The 24,500-nt window shown below is 36.1% G+C and overlaps 1 protein-coding gene across 4 annotated transcripts; it reads right to left on the bottom strand.

Annotated features, from left to right (window-relative positions):
- Nucleotides 1–4,607: 4,607 nt before the first annotated feature.
- On the bottom strand, nucleotides 4,608–24,388 carry ARMC1 (armadillo repeat containing 1). Of its 4 annotated transcripts, none has more exons than XM_039335513.1 (7): nucleotides 24,158–24,381; nucleotides 21,752–21,951; nucleotides 17,351–17,442; nucleotides 13,653–13,842; nucleotides 7,515–7,631; nucleotides 7,345–7,419; nucleotides 4,608–6,756 (listed from the first exon to the last, which is right to left on the bottom strand). In XM_039335513.1, the coding sequence occupies exons 2-7, from the start codon at nucleotides 21,923–21,925 to the stop codon at nucleotides 6,565–6,567; spliced, it is 840 nt and encodes a 279-aa protein (XP_039191447.1). In that variant the 5' UTR covers nucleotides 21,926–21,951; nucleotides 24,158–24,381; the 3' UTR covers nucleotides 4,608–6,564. The 4 variants fall into 4 exon arrangements, with proteins under 4 accessions (XP_039191447.1, XP_039191430.1, XP_039191456.1 ...); XM_039335496.1 differs by having other exon boundaries at nucleotides 6,565–6,756; nucleotides 24,264–24,388; XM_039335522.1 differs by having other exon boundaries at nucleotides 6,565–6,756; nucleotides 21,752–21,948; nucleotides 24,264–24,387.
- Between the last annotated feature and the right edge of the window lie 112 nt (nucleotides 24,389–24,500).

Here is a 24,500-nt window from a genome sequence, read left to right as displayed (position 1 = left end):
CCATCCACTTTGTATATAATAAAATAAATATGAAGACTTTATCTGAGCTATAACATGTAGTTCAAGTAACAATGATTTTAGCCCACATATACTACACACATACATTCATTTTACTTTGCAAATGATGTTGTGGCTTAGAAATTAACAGGACAAAATTTACATGTCAACATGATTTCACACAGTAATCGCTAACTGCTACTAGCTAACAACTAATTGCAGTTTTGGCTTCAAATAATACTGAAGGAAAAGTATCCAATGTAATTACAGCCACACAGGAAGGAAGGAAGATACATTCATTCATATTCATTAAGTCATCCTAGTAATGCACTGAAATAGCCATGTTGTAGTACTTTATGCATTTTGCTGTATTTGGATTTGAATTATGATTTTTGCTCATCTGATACCGTAATAACAACCCACATCTGACTTAACTGATCTGTAGACCAAAATGTGGGAGAAAGCCTATTGGATTGTTTCCCACAAGCTTCAGAAAAGGGAAAATAGAAATTCAGTTAAGACCATCACAAGATAATGCATTCTCATGTGTATTGGAGGGAAGACAGTGGAGAGCCAACCACTAAAAATAGTGAAGAGAGATAATCTGAAAAATGAATCTCTGCTCAATAGCAGTGGGAACATTTACTACTAACCAATCATATGTTCTTACACAATCTAAAGATCTTCCTCCAAGATATGAAGATATGATCAATCTGAGAACAGAAACAAGCATTTTAAGAGCAATTTATAACATGTTTTGCAGAATTTCCATACCTGCACAGTAATTTTCAATCTTAAATATCCATGAGACAATATTTTTACAGAATAATGAAGGGTCACAAAAATTAAATGTTCTGTTTGCTACAAATAGAAACCAAAACAAAAGAAAAATTAACCTAAATTTCAGAATTTTCTTAACACATTTCACCATGCTGATGGTGATATTTTCAAGAATGGAAAGTGGCAGTTCTCTCTACAATGAAAAGTTGCAACCTGCAACAATAAAATTATCCTATAGTTACCCAAAGAAAAAGAAATGCAAGAAAGCAAAATGGCTGTCTGAGGAAGCTTTGCAAATAGCTGAGGAAAGAAGGGAAGCGAAAGGCCAGGGAGAAAGAAAAAGATACACCCAATTGAATGCAGAATTCCAGAGAGTAGCTAGAAGAGATAAGAATGCCTTCTTAAATGAACAGTGCAAAGAAATAGAAGAAAACAACAAAATAGGGAGGACCAGAGATTTCTTCAAGAAAATTGGAGGTATGAAGAGAACATTTCAAGCAAAGATGGGCATGATAAAGGACCAAAATGGCAGAGACCTAACAGAGGCAGAAGAGATTAAGAAGAGATGGCAAAACTACACAGAAGAACTATACAAGAATGAACTTAACATCACAGGTAACCACAATGAGATGGTCACTGACCTCGAACCAGACATCCTAGAATGTGAAGTGAAATGGGCCTTAGAAAATCTGAGCAACAACAAAGCTAGTGGAGGTGACAGTATTACAGCTGAGCTATTCAAAATCTTAAAAGACGATGCAGTAAAAGTGCTACACTCAATTTGCCAGCAAATTTGGAAAACTCAACAGTGGCCACAGGATTGGAAAAGGTCAGTTTACATTCCAATTCCAAAGAAAGGCTATGCCAAAGAATGTTCAAACTATCGCACCATTGCACTCATTTCACATGCTAGTAAAGTTATGCTTAAAATCCTACAAGCTAGACTCCAGCAGTATGTGGCTCGAGAACTACCAGAAGTACAGGCAGGATTTCGAAGAGGCAGAGGAACTAGAGATCAAATTGCCAACATACGCTGGATCATGGAGAAAGCTAGGGAGTTCCAGAAAAACATCTACTTCTGCTTCATTGACTATGCTAAAGCCTTTGATTGTGTGGATCACAAAAATTGTGGCAAGGTCTTAAAGAGATGGGAGTACCAGACCATCTCATTTGTCTCTTGAGAAACTTATATGCGGGTCAAGAAGCAACAGTGAGAACTGGACACGGAACCACTGATTGGTTCAAAATTGGAAAAGGAGTCCGGCAAGGCTGTATACTGTCGCCCTGCCTATTTAACTTATATGCAGAGCACATCATGAGAAAGGCAGGGCTAGATGAATCAAAAGTTGGAATTAAGATTGCCGGGAGAAATATCAACAACCTAAGATATGCAGATGATACCACTCTAATGGCAGAAAGTGAAGAGGAATTAAAGAGCCTCTTGATGCGGGTGAAGAAGGAGAGTGCAAAAGTTTGCTTGAAACTCAACATTAAGAAAACCAAAATCATGGCATCCGGCCCTCTCAATTCCTGGCAAATAGATGTGGAAGAAATGGAGGTAGTGACAGATTTTATTTTTCTGGGCTCCAAGATCACCTCAGATGGGGACTGCAGCCAAGAAATTAAAAGACACTTGCTCCTGGGGAGGAAAGCTATGGCAAATCTAGACAGCATACTAAAAAGCCGAGACATCACCCTGCCAACAAAAGTGCGTATAGTCCAGGCCATGGTTTTCCCAGTTGCAATGTATGGCTGTGAAAGTTGGACCATAAGAAAGGCTGAGCGCAAAAGAATTGAGGCCTTTGAACTATGGTGCTGGAGAAGACTCCTGCGAGTCCCTTGGACTGAAGGCGTTCAAACCGGTCAGTCCTAGAAGAGATCAACCCCGACTGCTCTTTAGAAGGACAGATCCTGAAGTTGAAACTCAAGTACTTTGGCCACCTAATGAGAAGGAAGGATTCACTGGAGAAGAGCCTAATGCTGGGAAAGATTGAGGGCAATAGAAGAAGGTGACGACAGAGAATGAGATGGCTGGATGGAGTCACTGAAGCAGTAGGTGTGAACTTAAATGGACTCCAGAAGATGGTAGAGGACAGGAAGACCTGGAGGAACATTGTCCATGGGGTCGCGATGGGTCGGACACGACTTCGCAATTAACAACAACAAATAGTTACCTTACAATATTTTCCGATAAGCTTAGTAGTATTTTCATTTGAATAGAGATAATGATAATAATAATAGTAGTAATAATAATAGTAATAATAATGTTGGAAGGGACCTTGAAGGTCATCTAGTACAACCCCCTGCTCAGGCAGGAAACCCTATACCATTTCAAACGACTGTCCAGTCTCTTCTTAAAAACTTCCAGTGTTAAGAGTATTCACAGCTTCTGGAGGCAGGTTGTTCCACTGATTGTTCTGTCAGGAAATTTCTTAGTTCTAGGTTGCTTCTCTCTTTGATTAGTTTCCATCCATTGCTTCTTGTCCTGCCTTCAGGTGCTTTGGGGAATAGCTTGACTCCCTCTTCTCTGTGGCAGCCCGAGATATTGGAACACTGCTATCATGTCACCCCTCATCCTTCTCTTCATTAAACTAGCCAATTTCAGCAACCATTCTTTATGTTTTAGCCTCCAGTTCCCTAATCATCTTTGTTGCTCTTCTCTTTAGAGTCTCAACATCTTTTTACGTCGTGGTGACCAAAACTGGATGCAGTATTCCAAGTGTGGCCTTACCAAGCCATTGTAAAGTGGTATTAACACTTCATGTGATCTTGATTCTATCCTCCTGTTAATGCAGCCTAGCACTGTTGGCTTTTTTGGCAGCTGCAGCACACTGCTGGCTCATATTTAAGTGATTGTCCACTAGGATTCCGAGATCCCTTAGTTACTACTATTGAGCAAGGTACCATTGAGCAAGATGTATAGAATTGTACTGTTTGCATGAGTATTTGGTCCTGTGTTCTGTCCTGATGAGGAAATACTTCTCACAAAGAATCATACTTTGCTTCAGCAGTTCAGTACACCTGGGAAATTTATATAATGGCTCCATAATACAGACAGCAACATGGTTCAGTTGGCTCAGCAATATATAAAAAATAAAGCTTTCTGTCAATATCCTGAGGTTTTAGTAATATTCTTTATATAAAATTTCATTAACATGCACTGCCCACATTTGAAGGACACTGCATTCAGAGATCTATATTTAGAAATTAAATTAATCTTTGCATTTTATGTGGCCATTTTATTTACGTGCCGGGAAGGAGAAAATTATTAGATAAGGTGTAAAGCAAGTCTTTTTTTTCTTCTCCTGCTGGGGAGGATACAAATGACTCCTCCAAAGAGGAAAGATCCCATTGTTGCATAAGATTTGATATGTCTAAAACATTTCAAGATTATAACACTGTCTCACTAGCTGTCTTGTTCCAACTTTACCAGAATTGGTTCAGTTTTGAAAACAATAGAATAATCCACTCTTGATACAATTAAAATAGTCAGTTTCAAGGTCAGACATCTTCCATTAAATCAGAACAGCTATTCTCACCTCAAGACACTGCCAGCAAGGGTGGAACAGGGCATTTTGAGGTTGAAGCATTCCATATTCTCAGTTTCTGCTAACAAGCAGTGTAAGTTTTATTCATGGCAACAGTAGCTTGAATTTTGCTTCCCTGAAAAAATATGTTTTATTTTTTATTTTTGTGAGCAACCAGTGTACATTCACAATGCAACCGCACCTACAAAAAATCCTGCTCTGCTCATGCAAACAAACTGTCATCTTCTTATGAATTTTGAACTTCATGCTTCAAAAATCCTTATAAAAGCAGAATGATGCCAATTCATTATATTACACTTTTATTTTACAGTTTTTCAAAATCTGTTTTACAGATACATTAACTGGGACAGCTGCAATACTGACCAAAAAAAGCATACCTATAAACCAAATACACGTTTTAATATTTACTAGTATAGAATCACTAATATCCAAAGAGATGTGTCATGTAGTAAAGAGGATGTGCGGCAATGCAAAATGTAGAGAAAAGATGTTAAAATAAAAAGTAAACATTGCATTCATGGTTACACAGCAGAGATCTTTGCAAACACATTTGGTATTGTAACATTCTAGACAGCAATATGCTTTGTAATACATATTGATTATAATACACGCCTTAGAAAGCTTGTATTCTGTGTAAACTTTAACCAAATAAACCAGATAATGATAAATCAGAAAACAATCTAATCTGAAAGTAAGTTCTTCATCTTAAAAGGACACTGAATTCAGGTGAACTTTAAATTATTTTTGGAATATTCTTTTTCTCTTGCACATTATTTTCCTTTAAATGAGAATTTCATGATGCTACTTAATTGCTGCTATTGAGCAAGACAAATATAAGGTCTTCCAAAGCTTTGCCTCAAAAAAGTCAGTAGCACAAAATGATTTATAAAGGACTTAATTTTGAACAGCACTGCAATTCCTCAGCTACACTCCTGTGGTGCAAAGTAGCAGTTGTTCTAACAAACTGAGAAAAATCTCAGCCAAAATTTCAATAATCTAACTGCTGTTCTCAACATCTTGCCTACTGAAACAGCATTTGTTTTATCATTATTGGGAACTAAAAGACAAGATCCAAGCGCTTTGGAATTTCTTTAATGAGCTACAATACCAGAAGATGATGCTCTCCAAGTATGGGGTTTTAACAGACTAGCTACAGTGCACTTTTAGGGACTCTTCATATTTTCAAAGATGCCCCTCAAATCCTAGCTATCAGGCACTAGTTTTGCCCTGCTCCTGGCTCTGACATGACATAAACTGTCATACAGCTCCAAATATCAGCTCTATTGACACAGGACAGCAGCTTCTTTAAAAGGCAATAGGAATAACATACAGTTTCCATCAAGCCAAAATGTTTAAAACGTAGATAGGGCACAATGGCATATTCAGCATCCAGTTCCTTATCCCTTCTCCATAATAATCTTACATGTTCAGCTCTCACTCAAAGCTTGTTTTCAACTCAATCACCACACTTCTGACTACAGACAAACCATTATGGGAACAGATTGAAGTTTGTGAAAAGCAATGACCTGCATTCCAATCAATAGTGTCTTGTCATACTTGGAAAGTCAGTCACAGCCTTCGTCAGAAGCATTTTTTTACAGCAGATAAATATACATGCATTTCTGTCTTAACCTCTTTTATTAAAATGTTCATATTGAAGTGGTTATCGGCTGACAATTAAAAAAACAAATCTCCCCTTTAAAGTTCAAGTCTTCTTACATTCCTACAAATAGAGCATGTCACACTGGCACTGAAAAAAGTTGAACAAATCTGTCTTTTTTTCCTTCTAGAGCCATCTAATTGAAATATATAATCTGAAATAAGGCTAAAAAGAAAAGAAAAAAAGGCATTTCATTTTGTAAAATCAGACCTAACAATTTCTTTGCACGTATGTCCTGACATTGACATTGAATGGGCTCTGCATATATTTATCATAACTGTTAACTTAAAGCTTCATAAATTCAAAAATGTTCGGTTGATCATGGACCCACATTAAAAGAATTAGGAAATAAAACATAAAAGGGGGGCGAGGGAATGAACCAATGTTGATTTGAGGCTTCCATCTTCTGACTGCTCAAAAGGCCAAAATGTCCAATAAAATGTAAAACACAGTATATATTTTGTGTAGTCTAAAAAATCTGTTACGATAACTTATTGCAAATTGCACTTGGCAGTTCGCCAAAATAATGGAAAAACTACCGCCTGTTGGTTGGCACAGTCCTTTAGCCTTGATTCAAAGTCACCAATAGAAGGACCTGGAAAGAAAATTTGCAGCTGTGCTCAGCCAACTGGCTGCCCCTTCTGGGTGTGATCCAACACGGGACACGGCTTTGTCTTGCTCCTTTGAAGGACTTTCATCTTCTGGCAAGTATTCAGGGAGGTCAATATTTTGCTCCACTTCTACTGGAGTATCTTGGAAAGGAACTAACATCTGCATAAAATGGAGCACGGTGTTAACATGCATCATGGAACATCACACAAGATCTGCTTTTGCTTTTCAGCTACATTTATTTCTGCAATCATTTTTAGATAATTTAACTTCTAGTAGTAGAAAGGATAAAAATGACTTTTTAAAGCTTTTTTTTTAAAAAAAAAAAAGCTAAAACACATATTTCTTTTCCTCTTCAAGCTCATGAATTCTACTAGACCAGGGGTAGGCAACCTTGGCTCTTTTATGACTCGTGGATTTCTACTCCCAGAATTCCTGAGCCAATTCCTGGGAGTTGAAGTCCACGAGTCATAAAAGAGCCAAGGTTGCCTACCCCTGTACTAGACTATCCAATCATAGATGACATGAAAAATTCGACTCCTGAAGCTTTTCTTATTCACATATAACTGTTGTACTATTATGCAGATATTGGTGCTCAAAGCAGATTGGAAAATTTATCTGCCTAGAATCTCGTGTATATGTGGTGAACATTGTTATATCAGATGAAAAGATTACAATGATTGCTGCTGTTGTTATCTTAGTGCCAACACTTTTAACAATTTACTTTTATAGGGTGGGCAGTTCTCTCACCTCTTCTCCGCTTTCACTTTTTACAACTTGCTGGGCTTTCATAACTTTGGTTGATGCTATTGCTGTGGCCAGTGCCTGCACAAAAATGGAAAACAATAAGTAGAACAGGATTTTAAAAAATATCTACCTGAAGCTGAAAATAATGAAAGCAAACCATTGGGAACACTTACCTCTGCTTTTAAATCTGATCTGATTCTGACGACACATCTTTGAATTGCCAGTTGAAACGTAAAGCTGATGACCCCTTTAATTTTAAGTAAGGCTTCTTCGCACAGGTTCCTCCGTGACTGGAAATTAAAGAGATGCATTTAATGGGTCAATACTAAGTAAATAACATGAAGTTAACGCATATGTGCATGTGATGCTGTATAAGTGGAACATTTTTAAACAAAAAGAAAGGAATGTTTGCATTTGGCTCTAAGGAAATAAAAAGATAACATTTCTGCTTACAATTTGAAGGCAAACTAGGGAGAAACCAACTATGAATAATGATGGAAAGTGCTGAAAAGCAAAGCAGCTTTTCTTTGTTATGATCAGCTAAACAGTCTCTTGTGATTTAGTTCTGACTGACTGAAATCCTCGCTGATGAGCAGTTAGTTTTAAGTTGCTATTTATCAGACATCTTGTATCCAATACTGACTGAATGCATCAAAGCAGCTGTTACATTCTTCAGCTTCCTTAACTATGGCAGCTCATGAACATCACTGCACTACACAATTCAATTCTGATGTCAACTGACAATGTCTGCTTATAAAACCACAAGCACATCTTATGCTTTAAGCAAGTGGCACGGCCTCTTCTATGCAACAACACAACAGTAACCTATGCTAGTTTCACCAACTCTGAACTGCCCCAGCATACTTTTTTTTTTTTTTTTAGGGACTTCTGAGGAAGAAATGACAAATGGAAGGTGGCTCTGCTAAAAGCGGACTGACGGCTGCAGTGGAATGAAAAGCCATCCAGTAGACCAGCTCTTTGCAATCCCTTCCCTGTCCCTCAAATTATCCAAAAGTGCTCCAAAGAGTTGCTATTCTTGGGCAGTTTAGCATATATGGAAGATGAGAAAATAACCATGTTGCTTAAACTAGGATTGGTACCTTCAAAAGAATACTGGTTTCACATACTTCCTTTTCTAATCACTTTCAGAAATTGTTCATTAACTGTTTGGATTGACAAGGCTGAAAAAACGGATGAGTTTTCTTCAATATTTAATGAAAAAGAAGAAGTTTAAGATTTCTGTGTAGGTATGTATGTAGAATAAACAGCAAAAGTATCAGTAGAATTTAATTTTGGAAAGTTACAAACAGACTGATGGTCCAGATGAATTTGAAATCAGATTTTAAAATTATTATAAAAATACTTCCAGAAATGCTTTTATTTTGATTTTTTTTTAAAAAAAAAAGATAGGATGAGACTTGAAAGGTGGAGACTAGAGGGCACCAGAAGAACTAAAGATAACAATTAAAGAAGAAAAACACATAAATTTGACTTACTAATACAGAATGAAATAAAATATTTTAACATTGGACATATTGAAGGATATTTTTTGAACAATGGACCCAGAAATTAATTTTAAAAGTATCTGCCTCTATGTGTTTGTTAAGTGTTACAGGAGAAGAACACATTTTCCCTGACAAGATTGAGACTACTTTGAAAGCAGATTTTAAAATGACAGCCTACAAAAATGATGGGGAAATGTATCAATAGTACTTAGGCTTATATACCACTTCATAGTGTTTTACAGCCCTCTCTAAGGGGTTTACAGAATCAGCATGTTTCCCCCAACAATCTGGCTCCTCTTTTTACTGACCTCGGAAGGATGGAAGGCTGAGTCAACTTTGAGCAAGTCAGGATCGAATTCCTGGCTGTGGGCAGAGTTAGTCTGCAATACTGCATTCTAACCACTGCTCTACATTGGACATACAAAAGAAAATAACTGATGTTTTAGTAATTAAAAGAGATGTACAAATGGCCTGGATAATTTTCCTACATTCCTACAAAAAAGACATTTAAACTTCCAAGAATTGTGTGAGAAGGGACAAAGAAAAAAATAAGAAGAAATCAAACTGTAGGATCAACTTTGTTAAACGGATTATAAACTTGGTGTATTTGATTAAGCTTAAAACAGATAAGATGTTATCTCTGGTAACGAGGAGACCTTAAGAATTTGTTTATAGAGAAGAGATGGGATATAGAAAGAAGGATTTATTTGTTCTATTTTAAGAGAAGGTGGTAAGTTACTGACATTGTTTATATTTGTGATGAAGAAGTCACTTCTTTATATACTTGTCTTCTTTGTCTTATTTTTTTACTTTTTTCTATTTTTTTCTGAACCTTCTATTTTTTAATTCTTTTAGTTTTTATTAATTCTTATCTTTGCAATTATAATTTTTTAAAACTACTATTGAAAATAGAAAAGCTTGATCATTACATAAAATAAATTCTATAAAGCATGCTTTAATTATTTTAGTCTCTTACCACAGAGTAATTAAGATGCCTCTTAAAGTGGGCATAATTATAGTCCAAACATAAGTACCAAATAGCAAACTTCAAGAACTTTAAGGAACATCAACAGAGATGTCAGAGAAGTGCATTAGTATAGCCAATTTTATGTACAGCTCAAAATTTGCATAAACATTCTTGTGTTTGAAAGATAGCAACTTGTATGTTAGCTAATGTCATTCATAGGCCTTCTGCATCACATTTTGACATAGATTCAGTTTTTGCAGAGAAATATTTATTTAAAGGAAAAATAATGCTTCCAATAAGTTTACTATAGAGCAGTGGTTCTCAACCTGTGGATCGGGACCCCAGTTGGGGTCGAACGACCATTTCACGGGGGTCGCCAAACAAGGCTGTCCGCCATTTTTCCCCCTTTTCTTTGGCCACGCCCCTGGCACCCGGTGATGTATAAGTGGTTTGGGGTCACCACAACATGGGGAACTGTATTATGGGGTCGCAGCATTAGAAAGGTTGAGAACCACTGCTATAGAGGATGGGGACCATGCTGATCTGATGTTTATTCCTGCAATAGAAACTGCTGAGTTGTTCAAATGGTTCAGATAATTAAATAAGGGGATGGTTTGATATAAGTAAGCATCAAAGTCCTTGTTCTTCATTCTTCCTAAATATACTATGCTATAAACATAAATATATGTATGCCCTGTATCTATGTGTCATGTATATATGTTTGGGGTATATGGGGGTGAGGGGAGAATCCCCAGGATTAGTGTCTACTGGAGTTGACAATCTAGAGGTACAAGATGGGGAAGCTGGGCATTGAAAGGATATTTGGCTGTGTTACAATTTTTTTATGTGTAGTCTTTCTTGGGGGGGGGGGTTTCTGAGATCTTAAATTCAGGGTTCCTTTCCTTTCTGCATCATTTCTCCTAATCAGAAGTCAATATTTATGAAAAAGAAAACGTAACTTTTGCAAAGGGAAAATAACATGTAGAAAAACTAAGAAGTGCTGACAAAATTTTCTCTTTATACACTAAAATATATATTATATACACAGAAAGCTTTAAATAACTGAATTGGTTCCAAAATGAAATGCTTTTTTTAAAAAATACAGCTTATTTTACTTTAGTAATTCTGGAAACAAAACAATACTAAATCATTTTAAGCCTTCAACTGCTAATCTTAATGGAAGAAAAGGTTGTAGCAAAATAATAATCATAATTTGTATTTTTTTAGAAAAACATTGTGAAATGATTAGTAATATTTGATTAGCCTATTCACATTAAAAAACCTCCAGAAACTTAGAACTGCTAAATGTTCTGACTACAGTTTCAGACAGTAGCAGCAATTGAAGTCTTTTTCATTCATCTTTACAAACAGAAGTGAACTGAATGTTCTGAGAACATTTGCCAAAACCTCTTATGTGTATTTTACTTTTTACATTTAAAGAGTATACTGATATGCTAAAAAAGCCTTTTGGGAGTATGATGGTGAGCTGCTATAGCAATTCTTGTAAGATCCTTGCCCTTTATTTTTTTTTTAAAAGGCAATATAGACTACATTATTTTACTATCTGTAAATTAGGGAGGGAGGGAGCGAGTGAGGGAAAGAGCTTTTGAATAACACTTAGTTTTAGATACTATTGGAAGCAATTTATATCTATAAGAAGCAATTGTTCTCGCCTTAATCTGAAAAGTAAAATTGTAAACATCTGCACAAGGTCTTCTCAGGAGAATACACAGGAAACCCTAAGTTACGCTGACCCCAGATCACTTTTAAAAACAACATGTATTTAAACTGGCAAACAAATGAAAACTTGGTAGTATTTTCTTGCAATTCAAGATAATATATCAGAGCTCAATGTTGAAGTCTGGAGTACTTGGTGCTCTCTTGAGCTTGATTGTTTGCCTGCAGACATTTTATTATCCACCTAAGGTAACAACATCAGTGAGAGTGAGTATGGGCTTTACTAGTTAGGTAATGAAATGTCTGCAAGCAAACAATCAAGTTCAGGGAGCACAAATGACTCCACAGTATTTTCTTGGTTTTTAGAAACATTTAACACATACCAATAGGCAAACACATAAACAACTAAGTTAATTGCCATAACATGGACAAATTTACGGGAACTAATTAGATCTGTCTTAATGAAAAAAGGAGAAAGAAAGCCAAAAGAGAAATGTAATTCTAGAAGTATAGGGCTGAGTCCATACTAGGGCTGAGCAAATAGTTGATTTGAAGATTCAGTCAAATCACTGCATCAGCTTAGAAAGCTGAATCATTAAATACATGAGTTGCTTTTAAATCTATTCAAACAAATTGAATGCTTCTGTAGATGTGGAGAAAACTTTTAGAATGATTTGTAATTGAAATCAACCTATTTCAACAATTTGGATCAATTCAAATCAGATATTGTCACATTCATATTTCCAACATTGTGCCTGCTGATTATTACTCAGATTATCACCCTCCGACTTTATTAGTGAGGATACCAGAAGATTGGAAGGTACCAAATATGACACTAATTTTTAAAAGAGACCAGGAGGGATCAGGATAATAAGTTTGTCAGCTTTATTTATCCCAGATAAATTGGTAGAAATGGTCATCAAAATTAAAATAACCAAGAATTTCTGGGCCTAGGCCATCCTAGTAACTTTTTTTAGATTATGTGATTTATAGTTTATTTTCCTATGATTCTGTATTATGAACCACTGAGTTCTTGGAAGTAGAGTAATATATAGTAATAGTAATAGTAGTAAAGTTGGAAGGGACCTTGGAGGTCATCTAGTCCAACCCCCTGCTCAGGCAGGAAACCCTACACCAGTGGTTCTCAACCTGTGGGTCGGTACCCCATTTGGGGTCAAACGACCATTTCACGGGGATCGCCAAACAAGGCTGTCCGCCATTTTTCCCCTTTTCTTTGGCCACGCCCCTAGCACCCGATGATGAATAAGTGGTTGGGGGTCACCACAACATGGGGAACTGTATTATGGGGTCACGGCATTAGAAAGGTTGAGAACCACTGCCCTACACCATTTCGGACAAATGGCTGTCCAGTCTCTTCTTAAAAACTTCCAGTGTTGGAGCATTTACTGCTTCTGGAGGCAGGCTGTTCCACTGATTGTTCTCACTGTCAGGAAGTTTCTCCTTAGTTCTAGGTTGCTTCTCTCCTTGATTAGTTTCCACTCGTTGCTTCTTGTCCTGCCTTCAGGTGCTTTGGAAAATAGCTTAATTCCCTCTTCTTTATGGCAGCCCCTGAGATATTGGAATACTGCTATCATGTCCCCCCTTGTCCTTCTCTTCATTAACTAGACATACCCAATTCTAGCAACCGTTCCTTATATGTTTTAGCCTCCAGTCACATACATTTTATGAGAGCCTATTGGTATGGGAGAGACTTGAAATCAGAACATGGACCTGAAAAGAATATTCTGGAAGAACATGTAGCCAGCCAGATGAGAGATTGGCAGGCTGGTTGGCCTACTTCACTAGTTTCCTATAGATTCCCATTTTAACTGCATGTGCTCAAATTTTTATCCAAGTCTTTTACTTACTTCCAGGTCCTAAAGTGGCTGAACATAAATCAATAAGGTTATATATTCAGAGACATTTCTGTGGTTAGTTTCTTGGGAAATGTAAAGTTAATCCTGAAATGTTCATTACAGTTCTTGGTAATAAGTCACACCCAAAGGATCTGAAAACAGACTTAATGCAGATTATTTATATTTACATTTATTTACACGTTATATCTAATTTACACACAGAGAATATGTTTACAGAAAACAATTGCTTTCATTTTCATATTTCAGTGTGAGTTATAAATTTCAAAATGTATATGAATTTCTTACCGAATCATCAAGGCCATCTATGTGTAAAACTACTGTTTTAGCACGTTTATTTGTACTTCCAAGAAAAAACTGAGCTTTTCGACGTCGAGAATTCATTTCATTCACATTATCCATGTCAGACATATTGGAAGACTGAAGAATATCATAGATTTCAGAAGCTAATAATTTTGTTTCCCCGGGTGTTGTGGTCCTAAGGCAAAGAAAAATCAGATGTATTTAGATTACAGGTTTTTCTTAACCCAATTTCTTTTACAATTCTCCCAGAAAAGACAGCTGCTTGTTTTGTTAATGTAAATAGAACTATAGATCCTAAGATTGTTTTTCAGTCTTAGCTATCAATTTTACAAAGCAACCTCCCTTACAAAAAGATTCCTTCCCTAAATATTTTCCAGAAGATGACGGAGTTATTCAAGAAAGATTTTGGTATCTTATTTTAACATTATTAATAATTTATTATGGATGTTGACTTAAATGATTTATTGGGAGTTGAAGTCCAGACACCTTAATGTATGAGGTTGAGAAACACTGAGCTAGTTATTGTATGTATATAAGAAAAAAAATCATATATTTGTGGTAGTCACATGACATTCTCCAGTGAATAGTAATAATGGAAACACCAGAGATGAAAGGGGGGGGAGAGAATGTGCAATATTCTGAATGAAGTACAAGGAGAAATACAATGTGGTAGCGGACATTGAATGCATGGGTGACAATCAGATGAGAGAATTCAAAAAGGACATTGAGCCATTGAGACACCCAACAATGAATTAGAAATATGACTCTTTAAATGTCTGTTTAGAGGGAAAATATTTGTTTAACACAGAGTCTAACCACAAGTGTATTATATGTATAAGTGGAAAGGAATAAATCTAAATCTAAAAGCATGACTGACTTGATAGTCTGGGGAACTGGGCATAAGGAAAAAAGGTGTGGAAGTTGCTTGGAACAGAGTAGAAATACTATGTTGCTCCCATCCAGAGTAAAGTCATATAACAAAATATGTTAAGGTAAGAAGTGCTGAGCCTTGGAATAAAATAATCAAACCTTATTTGGATTTTCTTTCAGGAGGTATTTTATATTAAATAGAGGTGCCTCAAAGATGGGAAGAAATTGCTCTTAGAAAGAAAAGATGAACATTATTGAAGGATATTAGTATAAAGACGGGTGTAGTTTTGAAATATGTGTCTTTGTATATTTTCTGTAGGTATATATACACTCTTTGTCCAAAGCAACATTTAACAGATGTTTTATAGTTTCAGAGATACTCTGGCAGAGAAACACAAAATCACAATGGTAATGAATACATTTCAGCACACATGCATCTCTCAAAATGGAGAAATAGCAATCCAATGTTGCTGAAAATGGTATAATAATATTTAGAGGCTTATTTTAGTTTAATCAGAACACTACTGCTTTGATACAATAATAATTTTAACTCTTCTCCACATTTCTGGAATGGCACCTTTGTGTAACACAGTTATGAAAATATTATCAGGTCCTAGAAAATTTCAGTTGGGGAATTATAAGTATTTTATGAGTTTTATTATGATTAATAACTTTTGATTATTCCCTTCTGTCAATCAAGGTATTTTGTTATTAAGTAAATAAACACTGACTGCATTATTTGTTTTGTTCCCCAATATATTAGTTTTAATTGCATAACAAAATTTGAACTATATTTTCAAAAAATTATTTAGGCATGTTCCAATTAGGCACAGCAGATGGCATCATTGCCTTTTATTTAGGAACATTAAAATTAAACTAAAGCTCTAGTCCTAAACTCCATATTGCACTATACAATGTGTATCCATGTCCTTTCTACCTCAATGATTAATGTATAAAATGTTCACATTTTCAAAGAATTCCATAAACTCAAGATCAAATAATGTGTTACCTCTCTTCTTATTGCTTACCATTAACTGTATTAAACCAAGATACTTATGGTTCAACAAACTATAATTTTAACAATCCTAACTTATAACTGGGTTGAGTCACACTTGTATTTCTCTCACCATCATGTGAGAAATTTGCACATGACCATCATGAAGAAAATACAAAATCCAATTTATGGATTCAAAATAGATTCCTACTATCCATTGGCAGTGAACCCTTCTGCCTCATCATCCTCTGTTGAATTGAATAATAGCCACAGTAGATAAAATATTTTATTCAATTATCATCAAGGAATTCTGGATTCATAGTATTACCATATTGAAAGATATCATTCTCCCCTTGCTTCTGGCAACTTAAGATAATCAGTTTAAACTTTTCTAATGGGAACTACAAGCAATTAAAGCTGTATTAAATTAAAACTGATGGAAATGGTTAGGTTTACAGAAGTGTGGGTAAGGGAGATACATACCTGCAAGGGATTCTTGTGCAATTAAATACATATTAATTTAGCTGATTATTTTAGGCAACTAATAAATTGTAAAAATCTGTGCTGGATTTAGTTCAACATATCTTGGCAAAAATAGACTACGGTACTATGGAATAAAAAGTGCTTCTAGCTAAATAATCAGAGTTTGGCTTTCATTAATTTGCCAATCTGCATCAAAAATTCCTAGCTATCAAAATCTCCCTAAATTGTAAAATACAAAAAAAGACATTATAAAATTCCTTAAGATTATCGAATGAACTTCGAACGTTGACCTTCAGCTACTCATGGATTACTTATCTGATTAATACAAAATAAGCCAAAAAAAACCCCTTCACAAAATCTGCACTTTAGTACCTTTTAGCAACATTTAGGACATTGCTAGAAAACCTGATGTCCTTCAGATGCTTTGGACTATAATGTGAGACTCCCTTAAGATTGGCAGCACTGGGATTGGTTGATGAAACCTGTACTTGGGATATAGTGAGACTCACTTTCTGTCTCTTAGGATCTCCGTACAGGTAGTTTTCAGGTTATCACCAATCATTCAACGACTATTCAAAATTACAATGGCACTGAATGAATGGTACTTATGACAGGTCCTCATAATTCCAGCCAGTGCACTGTACCTACAGTCATATGATCACAATTCCCAACGTTCCCTGCTGGCTTTCTACAAGCAAAGTCAATGAGGGACCCTGCAGGAAATCAGAAATCACAATCATGTGAGGTTCTTGCTTAATGAGCTACGTGGTTCTCACTTACTGGTAGTAACCAGCACTGCCAGAACTAAGCAATGTATGATGTTGTACTTTATGGCCATATTGCTTAGCCATAGCAATTCTGGTACCAATTTCAATTGTAAACAAGAACTATAATGCCTTTTTAATTTTTAATTCTGGTCTATGACTGTAGTAAAAGATTGATGTCTATAATACTTCATCCAAAACTCTAGCAGTATATTGACGATTTCACTATTTGCATAGCTGTCTTCAATAAGCAAGTTTCCTCTGAGCTACCAAAATCTTTCTGAAAATACTCTGCTGGGAATATCTTTTTTCATAGCACCTGCATTTTGGAAACTTTACTGTAATAATGTTGCTAAACTTCATTTATAATTTCACTGCTGTGATTTTTCCTTATTTTTGCCTCCAATTATAATTTATTTCCAATGAATTGGTGTCAATATCATCGCTGCCTTTAAAATGGAGTTTCATTGAACACATTGTATGGAATCAGCAAAAACAACTACCTTTGTATTGCAATTTTAAAGGAAAGGACAATCCAGGTACATTTACCACAGAAAACATGCTATACTTACTTCTGTACGACAGTCTGTAAACTCAGCATCATTCCTAGTTCACTTTTCATCTTTTCTCTATTGGCCCGACATTCCGCCAAATAACGTAGAGCCTATTAGAAACAAATGGGTCAAAGAACAAACCACAACAAAAGACATTCTCAGCATTTGCTTTCACACCTCTCAACAATGCATTGTAGTAATTCAGAAGATTGGGAAATATGTTATTTGATGCTTACAACATAAAGGTAAAATATTATTTATTTATTCATCATGTTTCTCTATCACCCATCTCACCTAAGTTAGCATATATGTGCCAGGTAATTATTAAAAATAATGTTTGTCTCTCTATAAAATAAGAACGGACAATTCTGATATGTTCAATTTCACATTTTTTCAGTTTTGGCTACCCTTGGGATTTTAATAAACTCGTGGACATTCCACCTAATGTATGCAGTTAGGTATACAATCTCTATTTGGGAAACTACTTATTAAAAAATAATTGCATTTTGATTTGCATATTCTGAAAGCACAAATTAGGCAAATGCAATAATGAAATGAAAACAGACTTGGAGGCTAAATCCTATGAAACTGGTTAAAAGAACATGGCTCTTGAAGCCTAGTCTAAAGAAAAGAAAGCTAAAGGAAAGTGATAGCAATCTTCCAATATTTGAAAGAATGTCACAGGGCAGAGTATGTGGATTACTCTCCAGAGCAGCCAAGAGTAGCACAAGAACCAATGGGTGGAAGCTTTATTGACTGAAAGCCATTCAGCAAAGGAACAGCCTGCTTTCTGAAGTTGTGGGTGCTCCATCATTGGAGGCTTTTAAAAAAGATTGGAAAAAAGATTGTCTGGAAAGGATCCTTCCAATTTCTGATTAACTTCAGCCTTGGTTTCCTCAACCATATCAATATATACAAATTATAATCACTTCCCTTGCAAAACCAACTGATGTGTATGCAAGGTACATGTTCCTTACCTATCTGTCTGCTTAGCGACACTTGATATCACTTAATAACTGCAATCCAGAGTGCCTGGATTATGGTCATTGAGCAAAGCAGTCATATGATGTCTCACTTAACAACCATTACACTCAACAACTGAGATTCCGATCCCAATTCTGGCCATAATTCAAAGATTACCTATAGTCCATAAATCCTCCAAGATTCTCAATACCGTAGCCAGCCTTGAAACTAGATTTCAATAGATGTAAATCTTAAGGTCTGTAATTTTTTTGCTACTAAAGTAGCATTTTCAGTTGTTAAGAACCTGTTTACAAGAGCTGAAAAAATAATGCCACAGATCATAAGAGAAGATCCTATGGCAAATATTATACTTATTTTATCAACTAGTAATTAGCTTATTAAGAGTCAGTTTGCAGTAGTGGTTAAGGCGTGGAACTAGATATTGGGAGATGATGAGTTCTAGTCCTGCATTAAGTATGAAGTAATAAATAAGATTTTATCCTGTGCGGAAATGGACAGGTTGATATTAGAACTTAAGGATAAGAGTGAAACAGATTATTATGAAATCTAGAATAAATTGTACAATTGGTTGGGGAAAAATAGATGGAAAAACTCTCTTATTCATATTGAAAATATTAAATGAAAAATTAGAATATAGATGACGGGACCCACCAGAGAGAATATTTAAGAGAAAATGAGAAATTTGTTGGAATACATGGATTACAAATTATAGAAATCAATTGTTAACAATCTTTTCTTACAAATGTAAACTAAGCAAACACAGTTAACCGACTATTATGTGATTTATGTTTTTAAAACCAATAAAATTTATAAATAAAAAAAAATAAAAATAATTTTTTTTTAAAAAAGCATGAAGTCAACTGGGTGACTTTGGACTAGTGCCTTTCTTTCAATCCAAAGAAAGAGAAAGTAGCAAATCATTTCCAAAATCTTGCCAAGAAAACTGGGGGATTTCTCCAGGCAGTCACCAAGAATCAACGAAGAATCAAGAATCAACAAATATTTGAAGGCACAAAAAAAGTTAGCTTACTGAATATAGTTAGATTTCTCTTCTTTTTCAATGCTAATTATAATTTTTTCCCTAGACTCTTAAAGCAATCACTGGAATTTGAAAATCCGAAGAAAACAAGAATTTGAAAGAGTGTAGTGATTTTTTTTCTTACTATAAAGAATGATCATTCAGAAAGATGGATAAGTGTAAATAGAAATACATATCTCTTCCCACAACAGAGGAAAAAGAAAAAAAATGGATTTGGTTAAGATGACAATCTAAACTGTGTAAACAAAGATATTTTATTTGGTCTTGTTTCTATTGGGATACTGCTTTTGATTATTTATGCTTGAAATATAAAAATGAAATTTAGAATTTAATTTGAAGAATTAATATCTAATTGTAGAACTGACTTATAATAATAGGTCATGTAAAAGATGAGGTTTCAACTATGTTAGTATTTTATTATGTTGGATAGGAGTTGGAAATCAACACCTTTTTCCTTCTTTTTTTTTTAAAAAAAATACTGCCTATTTCCTTTCTTTCCCGCTCCCCGGTTTTTTTCTTTTGCTAATCTTTATTTTCATTACACCTTATGTTACATATACCTCAATAAAACATTTGGAAACAAAACCCCAAGAAAGGGAGTAAGTAACCTTGGACAAAGTATTGAAACTTCTGAACTTGCCAGTTTAATTTGTTGATACTAGTTTCATACTGGCTTTTATCCTTCGTGAACAGTATATCAAAACAATATGATTAAACTGCAGTGATTTGCTTTTGCATTCAAAGATAATCAGGGCTTACATTTAAGTTCAAAGAAATAACTAAAATATATAGACAATCTGGAGCTGTCAGGAGCAAGCTCTTTCTCTAAAGAGATTTAAAATTTCGATTGTTATTGAAAGAAATGACCAAACTGTGTTAACACACACCATTTGGTAGTTGCATTTGCTATGAATTAAGTAGGCCATTTGTTATATTTTAGATACAAATCTATGTATTTTAAATAGCAGAGTGTCCCTCATCTTGTTCAGGGATTATTATACTATAATTCGTCTTGAGAATAATTTAAGTACATATACACTTAGCATACCGTTTCTTTCTGGAATGAACAACATTACACAAAGTGCAGAAAACATGGTGCTATAGATTAAAAATAAATACTAAAAAAATCTAGACGCACACTGATCTGAACAATAAATAAATAGTCAACATGCAATACAGAAATCAGATTTCTGATATGGGCCCTAGCACATTGGATTTTATGCTTGCAAGCTTCATTATATTATGCATCCATATTTTTCAAGGGACAAAGTCTCTTTATTTTTCTAAAACACATGAAGCCTATTTGTAGACCCCTGCATAGAGTAGTAAACAGCATCTGGTCAGAATTTCTGAGCAGAGAAACATGCAAGAAAATGAACAGATTGTAGTGAATGCCTAAAACATGTACCACAATGTACATCTATTCTGGCAAAATGTGAAGGTTAGTCATCACACAAGTCTATAAATACCACAACATCTCCTTGAATAAAATGGATGTCCTACAAACTTCCAAGACAAGACAGAACAATTAAAGTTCACATGATAATGAATTAAATAACTTTAGTTGCAAAATGCTGAGCAAATACAGGTTTCCAAATGTTACTCTGCCTTGTAAAAAAAAATTTGTTGCTTTAATTACATAACACTAAGCAGATAAGATTTTTTTATAGTTATCACTATGACCATATAGGTCAGTGGTGGCGAATCTATGGCACGCGTTCCAGAGGTGGCACTCGGAGCCCTCTCTGTGGGCACGCACGCCATTACCCTAGCCCCGCCTTCTCCACAACCTCCTCCTCACCAGCACCCCCCCAGGAGAGTCTCCCCAGGCACGGACCGCACAGAGCAGCGCAACCAAGAACATGGCAGCCAGGCAGCAGAGACAAGACTCCGCCCTTGCCCCCCATCGCGTGCAGATGATGCTGCGGGGTGAGGGCATAGGGCATGGCTGCCACAGCACTGCAAGGCCATCTGGGCAATCTGCTGCAGCTGGCCATGGAGGTGGTGAGTGGCCCTGCAGGTGGGCGGGGCAGGGGCAGAGGGCGGCTGGGGGGGCGGGGCGGTTCTTGGGCACTCAGTCTCTAAAAGATTTGCCATCACTGATATAGGTAAATGAGCTCTAAACTATACTAAGTGTGCTATAATTTTTCCCATCATTTTCATTTCAGCTATCTTTCTATGTCAGTGGGATAAAGGATTTAACTTGTTCTACTCAGGATTTTGCAACACATCCAGAGAACCCAAATTCAAGCAATTTTCTTCATGTGTAGTCACAGTACCTGAATGAAATCATGGAAACGCATGATAGCAAATATGCATTTAGGTTCTTACATTTTAGATTCCATAGCTTCCCGAAACCCTTAATGCTGTAAGATGAGCTATCCAATAATACTTACAAGTAACGCTGAATGGACAACTGGTGGGTTGGGATGATCCAAAAATAATATAAGGCCTGGTAGACATCCCTGATCCTGGACAATTGCTCTTCTATTCAGAGGATCAGCTGCCAGATCTCTTAGCTGGTTTACTACGGTGAGTGCATCAGGCTCCACATTCATTGAGGTATTCATTTTTCCTTGTCATACGTAAGATTCTACTACAAAGAAAGTTGTTATTAATAATTATAGTGATATGAAGTAATTTCATAACATATATGCTATGTTTTAACACAATTTGATATAATTCATTCTTTAGGAAGGAAGGTTGTACTGTTAGATCATGATGAAAAAAACAAGCTGTGAGATTTTAAAATTATGAAGTCCTGCATCAGAATGCACAGGACTATATAAACACCATAACAAGATTAATGTATGCAGAAAATAAATCTCGTAGGTTTTTATTTGTTAACATCATATAAACACAAAAAGTAAATTTTGAATATTTATTAAATACATGCTAACCACTTGTGGATTGATTTTTTTCTCAAAGGCTAAACATGGCTAAAATTATTCATTATGTAATTTGGTATATTATTTGTAATACATAATAAAGTAGGCTTAATTTAATCACAGCTTGGAGCAATTTTGAAATAAATAAAAAGCTAGAAAGATATTACACTCCCACAAATACTGGAATTTTTGGAGGATTCTTACAAGTTCCACAGTTAATTCCACAGATAATGGCAATCAACATTCCCAGAAATGTTTTAGTTTAGATCAGGCATGTCAAACTGCCAGCCTGCAGAGCAGATGCGTCACGCCAAAACCATGCCCACTCCATTGCTGGCAATGGGGAAAAAGTTGTGATACATTGCGCGACGTCACATGACGTCGCAAGTTTGACATGCCTGGTTTAGATAATTGCAGGGTCATGTGATCACCTTTTGCTAACGTCTGACAAGCAAAATCAATACGGAAGTTAGATTTACTTAACAACCATGTTACTAATTTAACTGCATGATTCACTTAACAACTGTGGCATGAAAGGTCATAAAATGGGGCAAAACTCACTTAACTGTCTCGCTCAGCAACAGAAATTTTAGGCTCAATTGTGGTCATAGGTTGAGGACTATCTGCAGAATAAGCACCCTCTAAATGGGAAGTGACTATCTCCATTTGAGTAGGCCCAATTTCTTATTCAGAAATTCCACACCAAAACAAATTGAAAGAGTGCCAAGCAGGTGAAGAATTTGAAATCACTTAATGAAAATATGGATGTATTCCTCTATTTAAACCACACTATCACACTACCTAATATTTTATAGCAGATTTTTAATTAAACGGAGCTCCTGTTGCAACACAGCACTGTCTCTATATATGATGCATTGCAATGCTGGTACAAGGAAACATCACAATAGGCTGCTTTGGGAATCTATACATTGCCATGAAAGTTACTTGGCAAACTTGTACTTAGGATCAGACCTAAGAAATATTATTTAAATGTGCTATTTATATAATAACATATGAGCAAATTGTGTTTAGTGCTACACAAATATCACAGAAGTACTCAACGGCTTCTTACTATAACTAAATTCAAAGCCAAGTAATCTGTTCACACAAACATTAGAAAGAAGTTTCATTTAAAAATTTATAGATGTCTGATGAATCCCTAGGGTTAAACTATAGAAATCCCACTATGTGAAATAGGATCTTCAAGAAAGCATGTGTAAGACTGGCATTTGAAATACTGTTCTATGGATACTTAATTGGAAGTCTAGCAATTTTACTAGCACTTCCAAACACACAATTACAGCCTTCAAATAAAATCCCACTCCAAAGTCCAAACATATTTATCCACAAGCAGCCTGCGACTTACTTCTAGGAATATATATTTCAATTAGGACACTGAACTTTACAGCTTTTCTTTTGCTTTTCATGCTTACAAGTCAATAACTCAACTCAACTCCCGGCAGCTGCCTGGCCTGGTCCTTACACCTTCTTGTAGTGCAGCTCTCGTACCGGGATCACATAGTATCAATGAAATCACTACACTGGTTTTAAGGAAGGTAAATAAGATTGCAAACTCACTCATAAAAAAACCCTAATTACCCGATCTGGGTTTCCGTTTGAACATAATAAGATTGAGTTGAGCTGTAATGCTAAACCTAACTAGGAACCAACTGCCACCGAGCTTCAGACTAAATCGAGCGACAGTACAAGTGATTGCAAATCCTTAGTCTTGGACAGAATAATTTGGAGATCTAAAAGAACTCCAGGGATCGAAGTAGCAGCAGCGTTCATGATCTCTGCCTTGCGTTCTTTCCCGTACGCCTTGATTTAATCCACTCCCATCTCAATTCCCCGTCTCTTTCCTGCCCCTCCGGCCCCAGTCCCAGGTCCAGGGATCCCCATTACCGCCCTCACTTTCATTGGACGCAGAAGGGGAGGCGCTTTGCTACTCCCGCCCCACGGAGGAAGGACCACTCCAAGTCACGTATCGGCTAATGCCGCTGTTGCTGCCTTCGCATACCCAGAGACCCTGGCAGAGAAGCCGCTTGAAACTTCCGGGCGCCCGGCGAAGGTCAGCTGAACTGGAATCGCCGACCCGTCAAGGGAACATTCGCCCAGCAAGGCGGGCGATCGCCGCTCTCCGGCACCACTGCAATCCCCGAGACGCGATTGGCTGCAACCGAAGGCGTCTCCTCTCCATTCGTAGCTCGCCTTATTATGATCCCCCTCCGATTGGCTTATTCCGGGTCAGGAATTC

Source organism: Crotalus tigris, unplaced genomic scaffold (genome assembly GCF_016545835.1).
Source record: "Crotalus tigris isolate CLP2741 ecotype Arizona unplaced genomic scaffold, ASM1654583v1 scf7180000017546.9332058, whole genome shotgun sequence".
Taxonomy (NCBI): domain Eukaryota; kingdom Metazoa; phylum Chordata; class Lepidosauria; order Squamata; family Viperidae; genus Crotalus; species Crotalus tigris.
This window is presented reverse-complemented; position numbering and strand designations above follow the sequence as displayed.